The sequence below is a fragment of the Cantharellus anzutake genome, assembly GCF_015039405.1.
Source record: "Cantharellus anzutake strain C23 chromosome Unknown EI90scaffold_30, whole genome shotgun sequence".
NCBI lineage: Eukaryota > Fungi > Basidiomycota > Agaricomycetes > Cantharellales > Hydnaceae > Cantharellus > Cantharellus anzutake.
The window spans coordinates 349,464-364,887 of NW_024066980.1; the positions used below are offsets into that span (position 1 = coordinate 349,464).

Consider the following 15,424-nt stretch of genomic DNA (forward strand, 5'->3'; position numbering starts at 1 on the left):
CAGGTCCTTCTATTTTCTCATATCTGTCGTATGGGGTTTTGTGATTTATCTGGCATATTTCCATAATGGGTTTCCATAGTGTGACCATTATTTCTCCTACAACACTCACCGACAGCAGCCAGAACGGTGGTAGGCTCACGTAAAAAAGGCTTGTCAATGACACAAAGTGATTACCTGGACTCTAAATTGATTCATAACTCAAGGCAGGTTTGGTAACCTTCGATGCAGATTTGAATCTCCTGTTCATGAGGACTATTTAAACGAGTAAGCAGTATGCGTGGTGCCCAAAAGGTGGCCTGTGTTCAAAGAGCCTCAATGGCGGGGAATGCCTCATCATCATGGTTTATTGGTGAGAATGTGCACGACTTTCACAATCGTTGGTGTCTCTCATCTTCCCACGGCAGCAACTACTGCCCTCCCTGTTTGGGTCCTACACCAACGGGCACAGTACTAGGGTTTGCTTCGGGATTTGGGTAGACAGTCCACCACCGGGGTGAATTTCATCTATGTCCTGCTGCCAGACTGTTGCTGACCTATCCTGGGCTTCAGGTATTGGATCCTTCTCACTTCCATGGACATTCACATCTAAGTGCCATAGTTTTGAAGAACAAGGCCATCATTGTGGTGTACACTGACTTCAATACAATGTCACCGATGAAGGAGAGAACGAAGGAAGGTCAGTTGGGAGGTTCAAACGAGACCACCACCAAGCTGTTCCCTGGTTCTTTAGTTAGGATGGGGAAGTGTACTAGTGTTGTTTATTGTAAATATAGTACCAATCCGAGTGTTTTGGCTAATTCTATTTTTATGGGTTAGTTTTAAAGTTCCTGGGAATTGACTTACAGATAAACCGAGCCCTGCGGAGCTGTTTCTTTATTGAAATTTATTAATTTGTCTAGGTGTAATTTTGTGTAGCGTTGTTTAATTTGGATTTAAACTTGAATTTAATCTTCTACTTGGTGAAGTTTCAAAGATTCTATTCAGTTAATGAATTTGGATGGTGTCTGGAGTGTCCCTTGAGTTCGTTTTATTTTTGTCTTTATTTTATTGCTTGTTTTAACAGTAGCAAAATAACTGTTTTGTGTTTACACTTTGAAATCTGGAGTGTTAACCAGCTCTCCTGTTGAAATATCTACTTAATATTTCTCTCCTTAATTGCTGCCTTTTACTACAGTGGCAATCTTAACTGTATATCACTTTTTCGCACTGGAGTGACAACCAGAAATGCTTGAGAAAAATAATACTCTATTTTCTTACTTCTCTGAGGGGGGCGAAAGGTCGCAGAAAGGGTCTCCCTTTTATACTCCTTGGGTCGCCTTCCTTTTTCACGCTCTACCTTCTATTTACAGGATTTATTTACAGTGTATTTTTCTCAAACTGAATAAAAAGTGAAATTTTCACGCTATAGTTCCGCTGCGCTTTGCTGCGCTGAACTGCGGTCTACTGCGGTCAGACTGCGCCTGGAATCCTTATTGTCCTTCCTCGCCTAAGCTATTTTAATGGTTAATTAGAATTTGTCTGCGCCGCATTTGCCGCAGTTCCCTATTTCAAATTCCCCATATTTCCCATTAAGTTCGCTATGACTCAGTCATACTGAATTCAAACCTCGCATTACTATGCGTGCGACTGTGCTGAGACCTTCAGCTGATTTATTCCAATTTTATTTAGTGACATTTTAGTTAAAATGAGACTGAAATGATAAATGAGTGAATTATTCAGGTTTAAAACTGAAAGAAAAAGTTGCTAGTAATCAAGAATTACTCAAACGAATGTGTTATAGCTCTCTACTTCATTAGAACATCGTTCCCTAAAATTCCCGCCATGGTCCGTCATAGTTTAGTAGTTTTCGTGAATTTCGTTCATATTCCCTGATTCCCCTTTGTATTATCACATCCTAATCCTCCATATGTATTGTTCGTTGTTATAGTAGGTCGTCCTCGAAGATATCATATTTTTATGTATTTTATTTAGGGCTCTAGACCTCTTGAAGCTGTCTTCCCGCGTGTTTTCAGGTTTCTAACTTCATGTCCTTGTATCTCATTCATTTCTGGATGTTTTCTCACGTTCTTGGTATCATAAATTTCCATTTATTCCCACCTTTCCAATGGTACTAAGGTTGTGTCCTATTTCCCTGTATTCGTTGAATTAGCAAAGTTTCGCGCGCACATTCGGTAATCACGTGCGTCGTTCCCATAGTTGTTCGTATGCGGGAGCCGTTTTCGTTTAGTTGTTCGGGATTTATGATATGCGCGGGTGTTTATTTCTTTCATATGGGCTTCTGTGATTTATTTCAGATTTTTCCCTCATGATCTAAGGTTGTTTTGCACCTTTCGTGCTTTGTTTTGACCGGGCTCTTCCTTATTTGGACGGAATTGGTCTTCGCGATCTGCCGAAGTGCGGATCTCGGTTCCGACGGCCGGTTCCCTGCGCATCGCCACCCTCACGTGTCATTACACATGATGCGGATTCCTATATTCCTGTCATGGGTATAACTTCACAACGGCTGGACCGTTTGGGCTGAGAATTTGCATAACTATAGTTTCCTATTTTTCATAATTTCCGTGTAAATTTCGTTGTATGTTTTAATTATGGATCCTACGCAATCATCGTCTTGTCCCTGAGCTCGGACTTTTGATGTCGCTATTCCCGTTATTGGATTTCTCATTAACGCATGATCCTTTTATTATGGAAATTTGGGAGGATTAAGAGTAGATCCTTTCCTTTCTAATGGGCTATCAAGCTTGTCTCGGTCGTTACTAGTTAATCTTCGCGCTTGCTTTTTAGACATTGTCCTCGTTTTGCAGGAGTTTTAGTCATATCTCCGTCGTTTATGGGTAGTTTCCCCTATAATTACTCTCATTGGTTCCGTTTGGGTGACATCTACATTTCCTATTATAAACACGACTTTGACTTTTGCATTAGTTCCTGAGGAATCTTTGTTCCGTGGTACTTCCATCCTTGCTATGTGTGCGGACGTGGGAAAGTAGTTTCCGTGGAGGTTCTCTGATTATTTTTATAGTCAAATCTTGGTCGATTGTCCTAATTCTTGGTTTAATATTTGCTATAAATTCCCCCGAGAATTCCGTCTCGTTGATGGTAAGCTTGAAGTATTTTTGTTATTTTTCTTTCTTTCGATTTATCGTGTATAGTCGTAATAATTCGTAAAAATTCGTAAAATTCGTTAAAATTCAGGTCCTTCTATGTTCTCATATCTACTTGTCGTATGAGGTTTTGTGATTTATCTGGCATATTTTCATAATGGGTTTCCATAGTGTGGCCGTTATTTCTCCTTCACCGATAAGAGTAGTGGGTATTGCCGCAGCAGGTGGCATCCATCAGTTATTACATATGTTTATTTTGGAGGGGCACAGAGAGCACAAATGGTCCAAAGAAACCAATATCAACATGTGGGAAAGTAAAAGTTCCCATGAATTGTGTATGCGAAAGAGACCTTGCAAGCAAGGTAATGTTAAGTTGTGGGCCAAGGAAATATCCTTTTGCATCACTAATAAAAACTTTGTCTTGTTCCCCACTGATGGGATTTCCTACAAGGAATTCCCTTGCTGTGGCGTGGTAAAATTTGACCACCTTTCTGTTGTCAGAGGGAAGATCAACTATGGTGCTGATGGGCTTTAGCGTCGAGTAAACCTCATCCTCAAGGAGCTGCGACATGTCATACATGCTGAGTTCCTGCCATGCTGCAACCATCATTGCCACTACCTTACAATAATTCGTTGCTACTTGTAAGGTCGGTGTAGGTGTCGACCTTGGTGCCTCTTCAGTCCTCAGGTCAGCCGATATCTAGGTTATACAGGGCTTAGTATTCAACTTGGTGTGGAGAAGAGTAAAGAACCCTTTACCATATGTAAATACACAGGTACAACAAGGAACAACAAGGAATAAACCACCATTCCTTACACTACTTGTGGACAAATGTTTGAGGAATGGGGCATATATGCTCGTCGCAGTATCCGAAAATACTCCGAGTTGAGATCCGCAGGTGCATCCATGAGATTCAGAAAGTATTCGAGCTCAATACGCGAAGTCCAGATTCGGACTGAAAGCGGTTTTCTCTTGAGGATGCGGATGGAGGCTATAATGGGCAATCCTCGGCAAGCTGTGATGAAGGAATCAAGATCCTCATTGGATGGTTTCCACTGCGAGTCTGCGATACAATCTTGGAGCCCATCCTCAACCATACAATGGATGGTGTAGAAAGTGTCATGCCTCGAAATCCTATCGGCATCTTCATGAGCAATCACAATCGGCGGATACCGCGCTCCAGCCCGGTCCCAAGCCGAAATGACTTGCGGTTCGGGATGACAGCTGACCAGCACAGCAAAGGTCGAAGGTAGCTCATCAAGCAGAAGGATGAGCTTCATCAACGATCTGAGTGTTTCCGGGTCACCACACTCATCCAATCCGTCCAAAGCAATCACTGCGCGGTCCCCCCTTGAGGACAGGATATCCCCGAGTTGGCGCAAAGGGTGGATGATCCAGGCTGTCATCTCTTTCTCTGTAGCAGAACCCCGAGTACTGCTCAATGAAGCTGGCTGCCGAAGCTCTTGTACTCGGCATTGAACGCCGCAATCTGCAGAGCAAGGGTGGAGGGAAATCGCTCTAAAAAAAAAGAATCAAGACCCGTTCCTTGTCCCAGAAGAAGGACGCAGCAAGGGTACCCTGGCTACCAAGAGTCGAGGCTACACCCATGGATATCGCAGTCTTCCCGGTTCCGGGTGAACTACGCAGCCACACAAATCGGTTCTTGGGTTCCCTCAGGTGTTTGAGGATTGAGCTGCGAATCTCATCCCGCGTGGTTTCGAGGCATTCGGACTTGCTCTTCACGTGGTGATACTCAGCATCGACTTTGCGGAGTTTCGACAGCTCGTCTGAAAATGGGAATGAGCCAAAAGCCCTGGCATCGGGAGAAAAAGACGAACGGTCCACCGACACTTGGATCGTATTCAAAGTCGTTGCCACTGTCTACAGTGGGCATTATATCAGCTGAGGTTTGAAAATATGGACACAGACCTAACGAACCGCAAAACGAGAAAGAGCTTCACTGATACATGTCCTCACATCATTTATGCTTTGTGTTAGCGAGGTCGCTACAAGTATCCTCTTCCAGTGCTTCCGACTCTGACTCTCAAGCAAGCTGATCCTCTCAACCTGACCTTCCAAAGCCCTATCAATTGCACTTAACGCCCCATGAACGACACTGCGGAATATCATCGACATACAAGTGAAATTCCCTCACGAGAAAAGTTACTTCGGCGGGCATCGGTCCCGTCCACAGTTGGAGCGGCCGCAACATGATGGTATATGCATTTTGCACTTCATCATCCAGCCCTTTAGAGCTTCGTTATTACCACTAACGTTCTATGTGAACGAAAGCAGATGTGAGGATATATCGTCACTGATTTTTAAGACCAAAATCCGAACCTCGTAAACTTGAAGCAGCGTGAGAGCAAGTCCGTGAGCAGCAAGTCTGGAATATTATGGAGGAACGGGATGGGAGAAAATTTGAGAGCTGAGGATGCGGTTTGGAGAATAAGCCTAGTAACACTGATGATGCTTTTCTTTCTGTCATCAGCTGGGCCGGCTGTCGATTCTGGCGTCGACTCTGGTCTAGAGGGGCCGATGCTTGCATTTTCTAGTTGTGTGCGGACGCGTCCACCGCCAAGGAGAGTTCAAGGGGCGGGTGTCACATGAGGGGGTTCGAAGCTCGATGAGTGTGCTCGCGCAGTGGAGACAGACAGTCCAGAGATAGGTGTACGTGATTGGCTGATACGATTAGGATTGGAACGTCGGGATGCAATCTGGGGCAGGGGCAGTTTGGGACAAGATCCCCCGGTCCAGGCTGCCGATCACGATGAATGGTTTCGCTGAGTGTCTCCGAACTCGCGGGATGGATTCGAAGCGATGGGGGGTGCGATTGCGGGTCACCGTCAGACGGCCCAGGGAGTGTAGCCTCATGTCTTGGGGAGGCATCCAAAGCTTCAGACTCTGAGACTCACTGGAAGGCCTGGGGTGAACCCCGAGATAAGACCCCGCGGATCTCCCGCGCCAATCATGACGAATATCGCGGGTTCGGAGAACCTGCGGGCCAGTGAGCGGATGAAGCGGAGGCGTACAGGTGCGGGTGAGCGTGGGATGGCCCTGGCAGCGTAATCGCACTGTTTGGGTAAGGCATCTGGTAAGAATCACCAAAAAATTCAAACGCAGGCGCCACCGGGAGCAAGGGGATAAGGTCCACTGCGCCAATCATAAGGGATACTACCGCTGGTTTTGGGGATCTGCAGGATGGTGGGATGGAATGAGAGTGGTGAAGTGAAAATGAGGCGGAGAATTGTTACTGATTATCGTCAGGTCGCAAAAAGGGAAGGCCGCTCTGTTCTGCGAGGTTCAGACTCGGAGGTGGATGTCGGTTTTTGTGATCCATTCGTGTGTGTCAGTCAAGAGAGGGCAGATGGATGAGGGTGAGATAACTACCCAGCCCGTACTTGGGATATAAAAGGCTGTGTGAAGGAAACAAGTAAGAATGCCTTGTAGGTTTAATGAACAGTATTCTCGGAAAGCAGTACTGCCCGCCGCTGTGACAAAAACTAGCTAACAGGGGAATGGTTTGAGTTATCCGAGCTACGGCAGAAAAGAAAGGCGGCTCGTAGACTGAGGTACCCTATTAAGGCATTAATTTCTCCGCCATTTCATCGAACTACTAATGCAATTTTGTGTTCGTTCATTGCACAGCATCTCGAAAGAGTGGTACTTGCAGTTCCGGTGCACGATAGGAACGACCAGCGGGAGCGGAACCAAGCCAAACGACGCATTGTTACAATTTGGGCCGCACAGATGTGGCAGAAAGAAGATCGATTGTATCAAAGCGTGCCATCAGGGTCGGGAAGTGTGGCGGTGAGACGCCGCGAAACGTCGTGACGGCAAACATAATTGAACAATGATGAGAAAACGTCTGTGATGGCGGTGGGGAGCGGAAGGATAGTGCCGTTAGATTCCAATATTTTCAGACTCATGGGTGATGTGATGTATCGGAGCCAAGGATGACGATCCAATAAGAATAGCAAAGGGTATTTGACACGGCGCAAAGGATCGAAAGATCTATGGTAAGATAGGCATTTCCTGCACTCCACAGCTTCTAGGTGGGTGGGAGGTCGTTAACCGTCGTTCCTCGAAAGGTATCCTGATCAACTCCAGTTAACACGATAGATGATATGTCAGGAGGACAGTGGAAAAGGTATTCGGAGAGGTTGGTGCATCAGAAGCGGATTAGGCATTCCTGAAACATGATTCTACAGCATAGGAGTCCAAGAAATGCGTGATCTCCATAGCAGAGCACATACCTTACAACCAATGGTAATTTCAATCCCACAATACGGTTGCGTGCACCAGGAACAATCCTGGTACCGAGCAAATATCAAGCCAGTTAGATTTGTTGTAAGAAAAAGACGATTTCTGCCGCACAAGATCAACGAGAACCGGATCCGTGAGCTGGGATAAGCGTACGTTTCCGTGACGGTTTTTGCGAATATTTCCGGACCTAGAGCTAATATCGGATGATCACTGACATGGGACAGAAAAATGAGGTGGCCAATGAGAAGAACGTTTGCGAAAGACTTGAACATCTCTGGGGGGAAGGACATACAGTTGACAGTCTATTTAAAGGGGAACAAACGACAGATCAAACGCGAGCAACACGCGGGTCCCCGGGACACCGTTCTAGGGAGAGCTTCGCCACAATTGTTTGGACAGCAAAGGTACCAAGTGTGTGGAAAATCCCAACTTGGTCCTTGAGTAGAAGAAGTATCCAGGGAGATGAAACACTATCTTCATTTTGAAGCGAGAAAGCGACTATTCCGGACCTGTGAAACGATGGCGACAAGTTCAGGCGTGCCGTTGTACCTGTACCGGGGTACCGTTAGCCGCTTCCGACGGCACATAAAGCACAGAGACCAAAGAATGCAGCCTAACATTCGGTGAGAAGGTGAAGCACGCATATCGAGTGAAATGCGACTAGCAAAAGCCGGTTTGTCACCCACTGGCCAGATCAAACAGTATGAATTGTCAGACAAAGGCCGGAAGGGGCGCGGATGACAAGGATGGTTTGAGCTCGATCTACCGCGACTTGGGCTTAATTTTCCACGGAAGCGATCCCGGGAGATTATAACGAATTGAGATACATTGTAAAGTAGCAGTGTCAAAGCATGCCTAATTTGGAAAGCGAAACGTTTGGAGCTTCAAATGGTATCTTACAGCGGGCGTCATAAAAAACGGGAATCCAGAATGTGACGTGACAACGGGTAATCACATTGTGGCGGAATTGTCCGATTGAATTGTTTCATTGCCTCATCCGCGCTTGTCGAAAACTTGCACACATTTTGCATTGGAGGTTTTGCCATTGTCAGCCGCAACGCTGAGGGCCTCAAAGGCATACCTTTTCTTTCCACCCCTCCATTCACTTGGTAACCGAGGGCTTACGCCTTCCTCGTATTCTCACAAAATGCCAACAATGCCCGACGACAAGATGGACATTGACGCGTCCCCAGCCCATCTCTCCAGCAATCAACTGGAAACAGTCCAATCGAGCATGAATGTCTTGAGTACTGCCCTTCGGTGGGCTGTTGACATATCTTCTGCGGAGGCAGATGAGCGCCGGTGGCCCCAATCATGTGCTTCATTCTTGAGAGACTTTTAGCCTTATTGAAACAGACGGATGTGGGAGAGCACATCCGGAGCCCCAACGACGTCAAGCCGATTGTGAACAAGCTCAGAGCAGATGACCGCAGCAGATGGAAGGATTGGATTGGGAAAGGAGTCAAATGCGGCGATTGGGCCTCCCTGATTGTGAACTGTGTGTACCAACCAGCATTTAAGGACCAGGCTGCCACTCAGGACCATCATCAGTACGCTTGTTCAACGTTGACTTTATGCAGTACTTATGTATCTTTCCCAGAGGCATTAGTGCGGAGAGTGGGTCCAGAAAACGCTATTTTTTCCATGGTTCTCATTCATTGTATCAGTATCAGGGCTTGCTAGAGCATACCGTTCACCATTTATGGGAGCCGCTCCTCGCGATTTCATTGAGCACCTCACCCAGATCGACAAAAGAGTGGTGGATGGTTTATTGCCCATTTATTGCAAATCCATCTCGGTAGTCCAAAGCTCCGGGACTGGGAAGTCACGAATGCTCACCGAGGTATGTTATTCCGTGGTAAGGCATGGTATGTCATCATATTTTGGTTTAGGTCGGTGCGAAAGTCTTCACCCTTCCGATCTGTCTTCGTGACCCAAATGACCCAGGATATCCCTTATCAGACGAGGCCCCCTTTGTCTACTTCCGCAGGCTCAGGTTCCAATTTAGCGAGAATGATCTAAGCCTCAGCACACTTTCAGGCATCGCCCATTTCCTTACTGCTGCTTATCAAACTATGTTATCCAGGCTCCAGGACATAAAGCAGGAAGTGGGTAATGATTGTGAAAAGATTCGTCAAATGTGGTACTGGATGATGGAGAAGGACATTTCAAGAAGTTATCGCATGAATTTTTTTCAAGATGTGGTGGAACGGGCAGGGGAGGTAGATCTCCGTTTTTCTTTTTTCTACTCCAACTCATGAGTGGTTCAGCTAGAAAAGATAGGGCCAGGAGGAAGCCCACAACGTGACAGGGCAAAGAAGGCAAATCTCTATTTTGGTCCTTTCTGTTCCAACTAATGACCATCACAACAAGCATGTCAAAGAGGCATTCGAGGACCTCATGGCGTTCATTGAAACCCTTACCTCTGACATATGCGTGACATACTTCGATGAAGCTCATGAGCTGCAGATGTGTTTCTGGATTATGATGCATTTATTGCATGCTCAAGACCAATCGAAGAAAATGTGGCATGTTTTTATAGCAACGAAGTCACCTATATCGTATTCCAGTCCTTCCCCCAGAAATAGTGAGTATTCACGCAGCTAGCTGGCCATGCCTGACTATTGTGTATAGTGATTTCTGCAAGACTCAGGGAGGAAACATTGCTTCCCTACTTCGCCCTTGACTTTGATCAGCAAGCTATTAAGAACACAAATGCTCCGGGACCCGTCAAAATGAGTGATTTTGAAACAATCGAGCATCTCGCCCAATATGGGCGCCCCTTGTATGTCCTTTCTTCCAAAACATGGGGTCGACTCCCTACTCGCCTTTGCAGGTGGCACGCACAGAGCCATGAGAGTATTACCGCTGCCATAAAGCACGCGGCCTCAAAGCTCACCGAATTCCATCATTTTAAGGCAACCGATCCCAATCATGTATTCGCCGTGCTTTCACAGCGACTTTGCCTCGATCCTGTTCTATCGAATGCCAGGGCGGTTGAGCTAGCCGATCACAGCGTCGCCCATCATATGAGACTTCTTACAGGCTTCTTGTTTGGCGGTGCGATATTTCGCACCGATTCGCCATCGGAACCGCTTCTGGCGTTGGGTGCTGCTTTCTTAATGTATAAACCCAACAAAGAACCCAACACATTGGCTGCTATCCTGGAAACATTAAACCTCAAGTTGTGCAAGGCAGGCTTGATAGAAAACGGCTTTATGGGCGAACTTGCTGCCCGCTTTCTACTCCTCGTTGCACGCGACTATGCAGCTCCAGCCGATGAGATAGGTCCCAATCTCTTGAAACCCGTTCGGCTGTTAGAAGTCCTTAGGAAACTCTTTGGTGATCTCCCATGGGATGATAATAGTGTGGCAGCTGCTTTCGGTGGTACATATGTCAATTTCACACACTGGATTATTACAAAAGATCCCTTACCGGAAAAGCCTTCTCGGTAGATAATTCCTTGCATACCGGTCCACGTGTTTTGCTTACTAGCCCCCTAGGAAATTACTCTCCAACTTGTGGGCCCGGGGAGCTATACTGCAGTGCTACTTCAACCAAATCTCGATCGATTTCCTATGCCCCATTTACTTGGGTTCCGTCTTGCCAGAAGATATTTTTGACTCTGACCGGCTTTCGGGACTTGTTGTTCAGGTCAGGTTCAATGATGAAGGAGAGGTCAATGCCCAAAGAGAGATGGAACCTGCCAGGATCATCCGAGATTCAGATGACCCTCTCCCTTATCTTGTCCTTCTGATGGAGCTCAGCACCACTTCCCAGCACAGAGACTCGTTGGACGCGATCAACGACAGGATCAAGATCATTCCTCCCGACTATTGCACGCGTGCCGACTATGAAAGGTTGACGGGAGAGCATGAGAAAGCCTTCCAGAAACTTTCCCAACACCAAGTGCAGCATCCGCAAGACAAAAAAGGGGCGCAAGAACTGAAGGCAGAGGTTGAAAGCAAGCAATTAGAGAAGGAGCATTACAACCGCTACGTGATCACTGCTCGAGCTAACACCTACCCCATACTTGACGAAGCAGAAATTGCGTGGGATTTCAGAAACTTGCTTCAAATTGTCAAGCCTCAATTAGCACCTCTAGATATTGCGGCCGGACATATGCGACCTCTGGAGCACTTGAGGGATACGGACTGGTTGTTCGATTATGCGTAGTATGGTGAATTCATCATGTTGGGAGCATGATGCTACAATTTTCAGGCTCGTGCCAGCTACTCTATTTATTTTGTTTGGTAGAGCTCGAAGGACGTCGCTCGTATCAAACTGAACAAGAGAAGAATTACAGCATGCTTCCTTCCTATCGCCGACATTTCTCTGTAGACGGCTTTCCAACACAGAAATCGACGCAGAATCGACGCCACATTGCTGATGACTTAATCTAACCACCAAGGTCCCAAAAATACGAGAGGAGCATCCCTGGACTAAATGACTGGACTAAGGAGCGCGCTAATTCTGAGTTTTGGTCATGCTCAATAAACTCCGTCTCGTAACCGAATTTTTTTTTTTGGAATTCATCACTTACCCTCGTCAAGCATTTCACTGAGTCATTCTTCCCGACGTATCTGGTTTTGGAAAGTCGTAACAGTGCAAACCTTACAATGTGGTCCAGGCCAGCCCAGTCCGTGATTGGAATATGGGGCTCCTGGGATTTAAGGGTCGATTTTACGCCAGCATCGCAGTGCGAATGTTTCACATATTAAAGAGTGCATCATAGCACAACACGGGAAACATGTTTGGCATTGCCACTTCTGCTGCCGCACAATTTGGTCGGACGTTGATGATAAGAAGAAAGTGACCGTAAAAAAGTCTGCCAGGTTCCTTGACTCAAGAAACACCACGTAAAAAGAGATGCGGTCAGATAGCATTCCTCTAGAAGCGATAATGATGCATATCGTGATGATCGTGACAATCTGGAAGGATATCATCCCGGGCCCTAAGATAGGCTGGAATGCGATTGAGGCAAGTATGTCTGAGGAAGAGCTAAAGCGTTGAAGTTCAGAACATGTAAGTGGGTGCTTATTGCCTCATTGTGCTTCCATGTGGTACGTGCAGCTAGCAGTCCATAGTCCCCCAACTGATTAGTAAATATGCCCTTTCGAGGATGATGTGTTAGCGGCCATGTCGCCACCTGCCAACGAACAGCGGCACCCAACAAAACTCGTCACGTGCAAATTGTCACTATTTTTTTTCCCACCGACCCAACCCACGTACTGTTCGAAACAATGGCTAGATTCTCTTTGATCCCTCGCGCTGGCCCCTTACCAGGAGTAAGCAGTATAACAAACCCTCTCCATGTTGTCCTGCAATATGCTGAAATACTGTACTACATACAACATAGGCTATCAGGCATTGGGTTCCCTCGCTCGGTATGGTATTTCCCCCGGGCTTTTTTATCCATTACCACTCTTTTTGCTTCCAACTGACACTCTCCTCTCGCTGGCACTTGTGGTGGTTGATATTCAAACGGTGTACGACGATTCCGTTCCATGGTTTCATGCCACTTCCAGGGATCTGGGGCTTCGGAGCTGCGTTTGCTGTCTCCTACTTCATGTCCGACGTTCCCAAATTCAGGATGGACGTACTCGATAACATCCCAATCGTACGTCTTACCATTTTTTTCAACACACAATCTCTCCCCGCCTCTCCATTGCTATCCGGATCATCCATTCTCATTCATTCTCTCACAGGTCCGGTCGTACTTTATCGATGACACTCCTGCTTCAGACAAGCCATTCTAGTCCTAGCCAGACTTTTCACAATAAATTTCTGCAATATAAAGATATCATTATTACGCTATATACAGGGCTGTAGCAACAGAAGTTGTGACATCACACGTTCCTCTAAGGTTTCCAAGAAAGAAGAAACAAAAAGACTCAACAGAGGTGAGGATACACCGGAGGCCAACATAACTAGCGGTTACTACACGTAGGAGTCTTTCATGAAACAACAGGTTGATGGAAGAGGCCGAGACTGAATCGATCGCAACACAATCAAAATGTTCAATATCCAAAAGATGGGGTCGTTTGTCCCATATATTGTGGGTCCAACACAACGGCAAAGTTGGGATCAGATAGCATTTGCGAGTCAAGGAAAGATGGCGCATTTTCGAACACGCTCAAATCAAAGCCAGTAAAGGCATTAAGATCCAGTGGTTCTGAAGTATCATTGGCAACGGCTGTTGAGCTTGCAGAGGACGTTGGCGGTTGTGAGGGGTTCCCGCTGTCATTAATACGGAGTGAGGGTGATCCACCGTGAGTTGTGAGACTGAGGCGTCCCGTCGCGCTATGGGCAGGCGGGTCTTCCGTGTCCGATTCCAGTTCATCTCGTTCATCATCCACCTGATCCAAGTTGAGTACGTGACCCCGAGAACTAGAACCCGGATATCGTTGAGCGGCGTCCTTCGAAGATAGGCTCTTGGCTTGAGCGTTAGACTTATTCGCAGCCTTCCGCATCTCGCGGCCCTTGCATTCCTCAGTTCGGATGTCCCAAAGTTTGATAAGAGCTGTCAATGCATCCATGCAACGAGCGGGAAGCGTGCTGGGGGGCTCCACAGTGGGGTTCCCATCTTCCTCACCCGCGACCCAAACCGGAACGGCCTCGCGCAAAGTATCCAAAATCTTGCTCAGTAAACCGCGCCTCGCTTGAGCGTTTTGGACGGGCCGATCAAGAACACTCATATATATGATGTTCGTCTTGATCTGCAACACGGGTGCAAACATCACCATCCAACACATGCAATCCGGAGCGAAAGCCAAGGGCGGCGGAGGATTGACGGATGACATGCCAGACCAGGGCTGCTTTTTCCCATACGTGGGACGACGAAGGGATAGAGCCTCGATAAGCAGAGCCTCGCCTGCCCCGGCGAGCTGTGCAACCCATTTACCAGATATCATGCTTGCGGCCGCTGCGAACCTGCTAAAGCGCGACTCGTCATATGGTTCACGCACAGGCTGCTCGCTCCAATCCAACCAGCACTTTCTCAAGAGAAGGAAACTCCTGATCAAAATTGTAATCCGGCAGAAGTGATACTGGAGTCTGATGATCGTCATTTGTAGCGCCTCTTCAGGCTCACTCAAAGCTATGAGAGATAAAAGAGGATGAGAATATGCTAGGGTAAGGGCGAACAAGTTCCCAGCGAATACATACCAGCAATGGGAGCGAAGGCGCCATGCCACCAGTCGAGTTTGCGGAGCCCATCGTCTACTGTGTCCGCCCACCGTTCCACACCCATTTCATGAAGATCATGCTCGGAGACGCACACCTTCAATGCTTGAAGTGTAGCATCGAGAAGCTTGCATTGAAGTACGAGGCGAGCATCTGAACCACCACCACGGCGAGTGACAAGTTGGGCAGGGTTCCCGAAGATCGTCTCTGCTTGCCGAAGAGGCACTCTGGTCACCGGTACACGTCCCTTTCCAATCTGCAGGCTAGAGAAGAAAATGTGGGGAGTCAGCGATGGGACCTGGGGTGGATGAGGGGGTCAGGAAACTCACATGACATCCGAAATGAGCAGATTGCAAAGCTAATAAAGCGGAAAGCAGATGTCCAACCACATGAGTTCCATGCCTCGTGAGTAAGAAAGGAACACGAAAGCCTCACCAGTCTGCTCCGTTCAAGTGTCTCCTCCCTTGACTTCCCTGGAAGGTCTCTCGCTCCTCTAAACGTGTCCTCCCCTCAGCATACATAACCGCAGCTTCAAAGTCCGCTTCTAAACGCAACGAACTCGCCATTCTCATCGCACTCGACATAAGTATCTCCCCGTCATACACTTTGCTTCTGCCTGTCACACCGCCATCGAAGAGGGCACAGAAAGCGCATCAGCAAAGAGAGACAAGGCATGAAGTGCCTTTATGGCCGAAGGGTCCATTGAACCACCAAGGACAACGTGGAAAAGGTGTCTTTGCACCTCGGCTTCAAGCGATTGCAGGATTTCTTTACGACCTCGATCACCCGGGAAAGGGGCAGCAGTAGAGCTTGGGGACAGAATCCGAAGGTGCTCCGCAGCAAGGTATAGCCGAATGACTTGCGAGAATGC

General features: G+C 47.2%; 6 protein-coding genes across 6 annotated transcripts; 3 read left to right on the plus strand and 3 right to left on the minus strand.

Moving 5' to 3' along the window:
* Positions 1–3,678: 3,678 nt before the first annotated feature.
* Positions 3,679–4,937, minus strand: EI90DRAFT_1339277 (uncharacterized protein). The gene is made up of 2 exons (XM_039051695.1): positions 3,919–4,937; positions 3,679–3,737 (listed from the first exon to the last, which is right to left on the minus strand). The coding sequence occupies exons 1-2, from the start codon at positions 4,506–4,508 to the stop codon at positions 3,722–3,724; spliced, it is 606 nt and encodes a 201-aa protein (XP_038915066.1). The 5' UTR covers positions 4,509–4,937; the 3' UTR covers positions 3,679–3,721.
* On the minus strand, positions 4,541–5,238 carry EI90DRAFT_3124991 (uncharacterized protein; the record flags this gene model as incomplete). Its single annotated transcript, XM_039063773.1, has 3 exons — positions 4,541–4,620; positions 4,680–4,983; positions 5,041–5,238. 3 exons carry the CDS (start codon positions 5,236–5,238, stop codon positions 4,541–4,543), a joined length of 582 nt encoding a protein of 193 aa, XP_038915067.1.
* A 638-nt stretch (positions 5,239–5,876) lies between these two features.
* EI90DRAFT_3017060 (uncharacterized protein) lies at positions 5,877–6,936 on the plus strand (the record flags this gene model as incomplete). Its single annotated transcript, XM_039057068.1, has 3 exons — positions 5,877–6,109; positions 6,303–6,444; positions 6,751–6,936. 3 exons carry the CDS (start codon positions 5,877–5,879, stop codon positions 6,934–6,936), a joined length of 561 nt encoding a protein of 186 aa, XP_038915068.1.
* Positions 6,937–8,565: 1,629 nt separating this feature from the next.
* On the plus strand, positions 8,566–11,791 carry EI90DRAFT_1339440 (uncharacterized protein). The gene is made up of 8 exons (XM_039051696.1): positions 8,566–8,918; positions 8,969–8,985; positions 9,036–9,211; positions 9,261–9,590; positions 9,639–9,689; positions 9,742–9,955; positions 10,003–10,819; positions 10,872–11,791. The coding sequence occupies exons 1-8, from the start codon at positions 8,683–8,685 to the stop codon at positions 11,542–11,544; spliced, it is 2,514 nt and encodes an 837-aa protein (XP_038915069.1). The 5' UTR covers positions 8,566–8,682; the 3' UTR covers positions 11,545–11,791.
* A 763-nt stretch (positions 11,792–12,554) lies between these two features.
* On the plus strand, positions 12,555–13,258 carry EI90DRAFT_1339487 (ubiquinol-cytochrome-c reductase complex subunit-domain-containing protein). Its single transcript, XM_039051697.1, has 4 exons — positions 12,555–12,656; positions 12,728–12,755; positions 12,897–12,988; positions 13,077–13,258. The coding sequence occupies exons 1-4, from the start codon at positions 12,612–12,614 to the stop codon at positions 13,125–13,127; spliced, it is 216 nt and encodes a 71-aa protein (XP_038915070.1). The 5' UTR covers positions 12,555–12,611; the 3' UTR covers positions 13,128–13,258.
* EI90DRAFT_1339774 (uncharacterized protein) lies at positions 13,184–14,981 on the minus strand. Its single transcript, XM_039051698.1, has 3 exons — positions 14,883–14,981; positions 14,536–14,816; positions 13,184–14,467 (listed from the first exon to the last, which is right to left on the minus strand). The coding sequence occupies exons 2-3, from the start codon at positions 14,618–14,620 to the stop codon at positions 13,389–13,391; spliced, it is 1,164 nt and encodes a 387-aa protein (XP_038915071.1). The 5' UTR covers positions 14,621–14,816; positions 14,883–14,981; the 3' UTR covers positions 13,184–13,388.
* Between the last annotated feature and the right edge of the window lie 443 nt (positions 14,982–15,424).

Bases quoted from the DNA above. Each gene is read 5' to 3' on its own strand.
- EI90DRAFT_1339277 (XM_039051695.1), bottom strand. From the start codon at position 4,508: ATGACAGCCTGGATCATCCACCCTTTGCGCCAACTCGGGGATATCCTG.
- EI90DRAFT_1339440 (XM_039051696.1), top strand. From the start codon at position 8,683: ATGTGCTTCATTCTTGAGAGACTTTTAGCCTTATTGAAACAGACGGAT. The intron at 9,956-10,002 runs GTGAGTATTCAC...TATTGTGTATAG, and splicing joins CAGTCCTTCCCCCAGAAATA to TGATTTCTGCAAGACTCAGG. The intron at 10,820-10,871 runs GTAGATAATTCC...CTAGCCCCCTAG, and splicing joins TTACCGGAAAAGCCTTCTCG to GAAATTACTCTCCAACTTGT.
- EI90DRAFT_1339774 (XM_039051698.1), bottom strand. From the start codon at position 14,620: ATGGGTGTGGAACGGTGGGCGGACACAGTAGACGATGGGCTCCGCAAA. The intron at 14,468-14,535 runs GTATGTATTCGC...TATCTCTCATAG, and splicing joins CGCCTTCGCTCCCATTGCTG to CTTTGAGTGAGCCTGAAGAG.
- EI90DRAFT_1339487 (XM_039051697.1), top strand. From the start codon at position 12,612: ATGGCTAGATTCTCTTTGATCCCTCGCGCTGGCCCCTTACCAGGA. The intron at 12,657-12,727 runs GTAAGCAGTATA...CATACAACATAG, and splicing joins GCGCTGGCCCCTTACCAGGA to GCTATCAGGCATTGGGTTCC. The intron at 12,756-12,896 runs GTATGGTATTTC...TGCCACTTCCAG, and splicing joins GCATTGGGTTCCCTCGCTCG to GGATCTGGGGCTTCGGAGCT.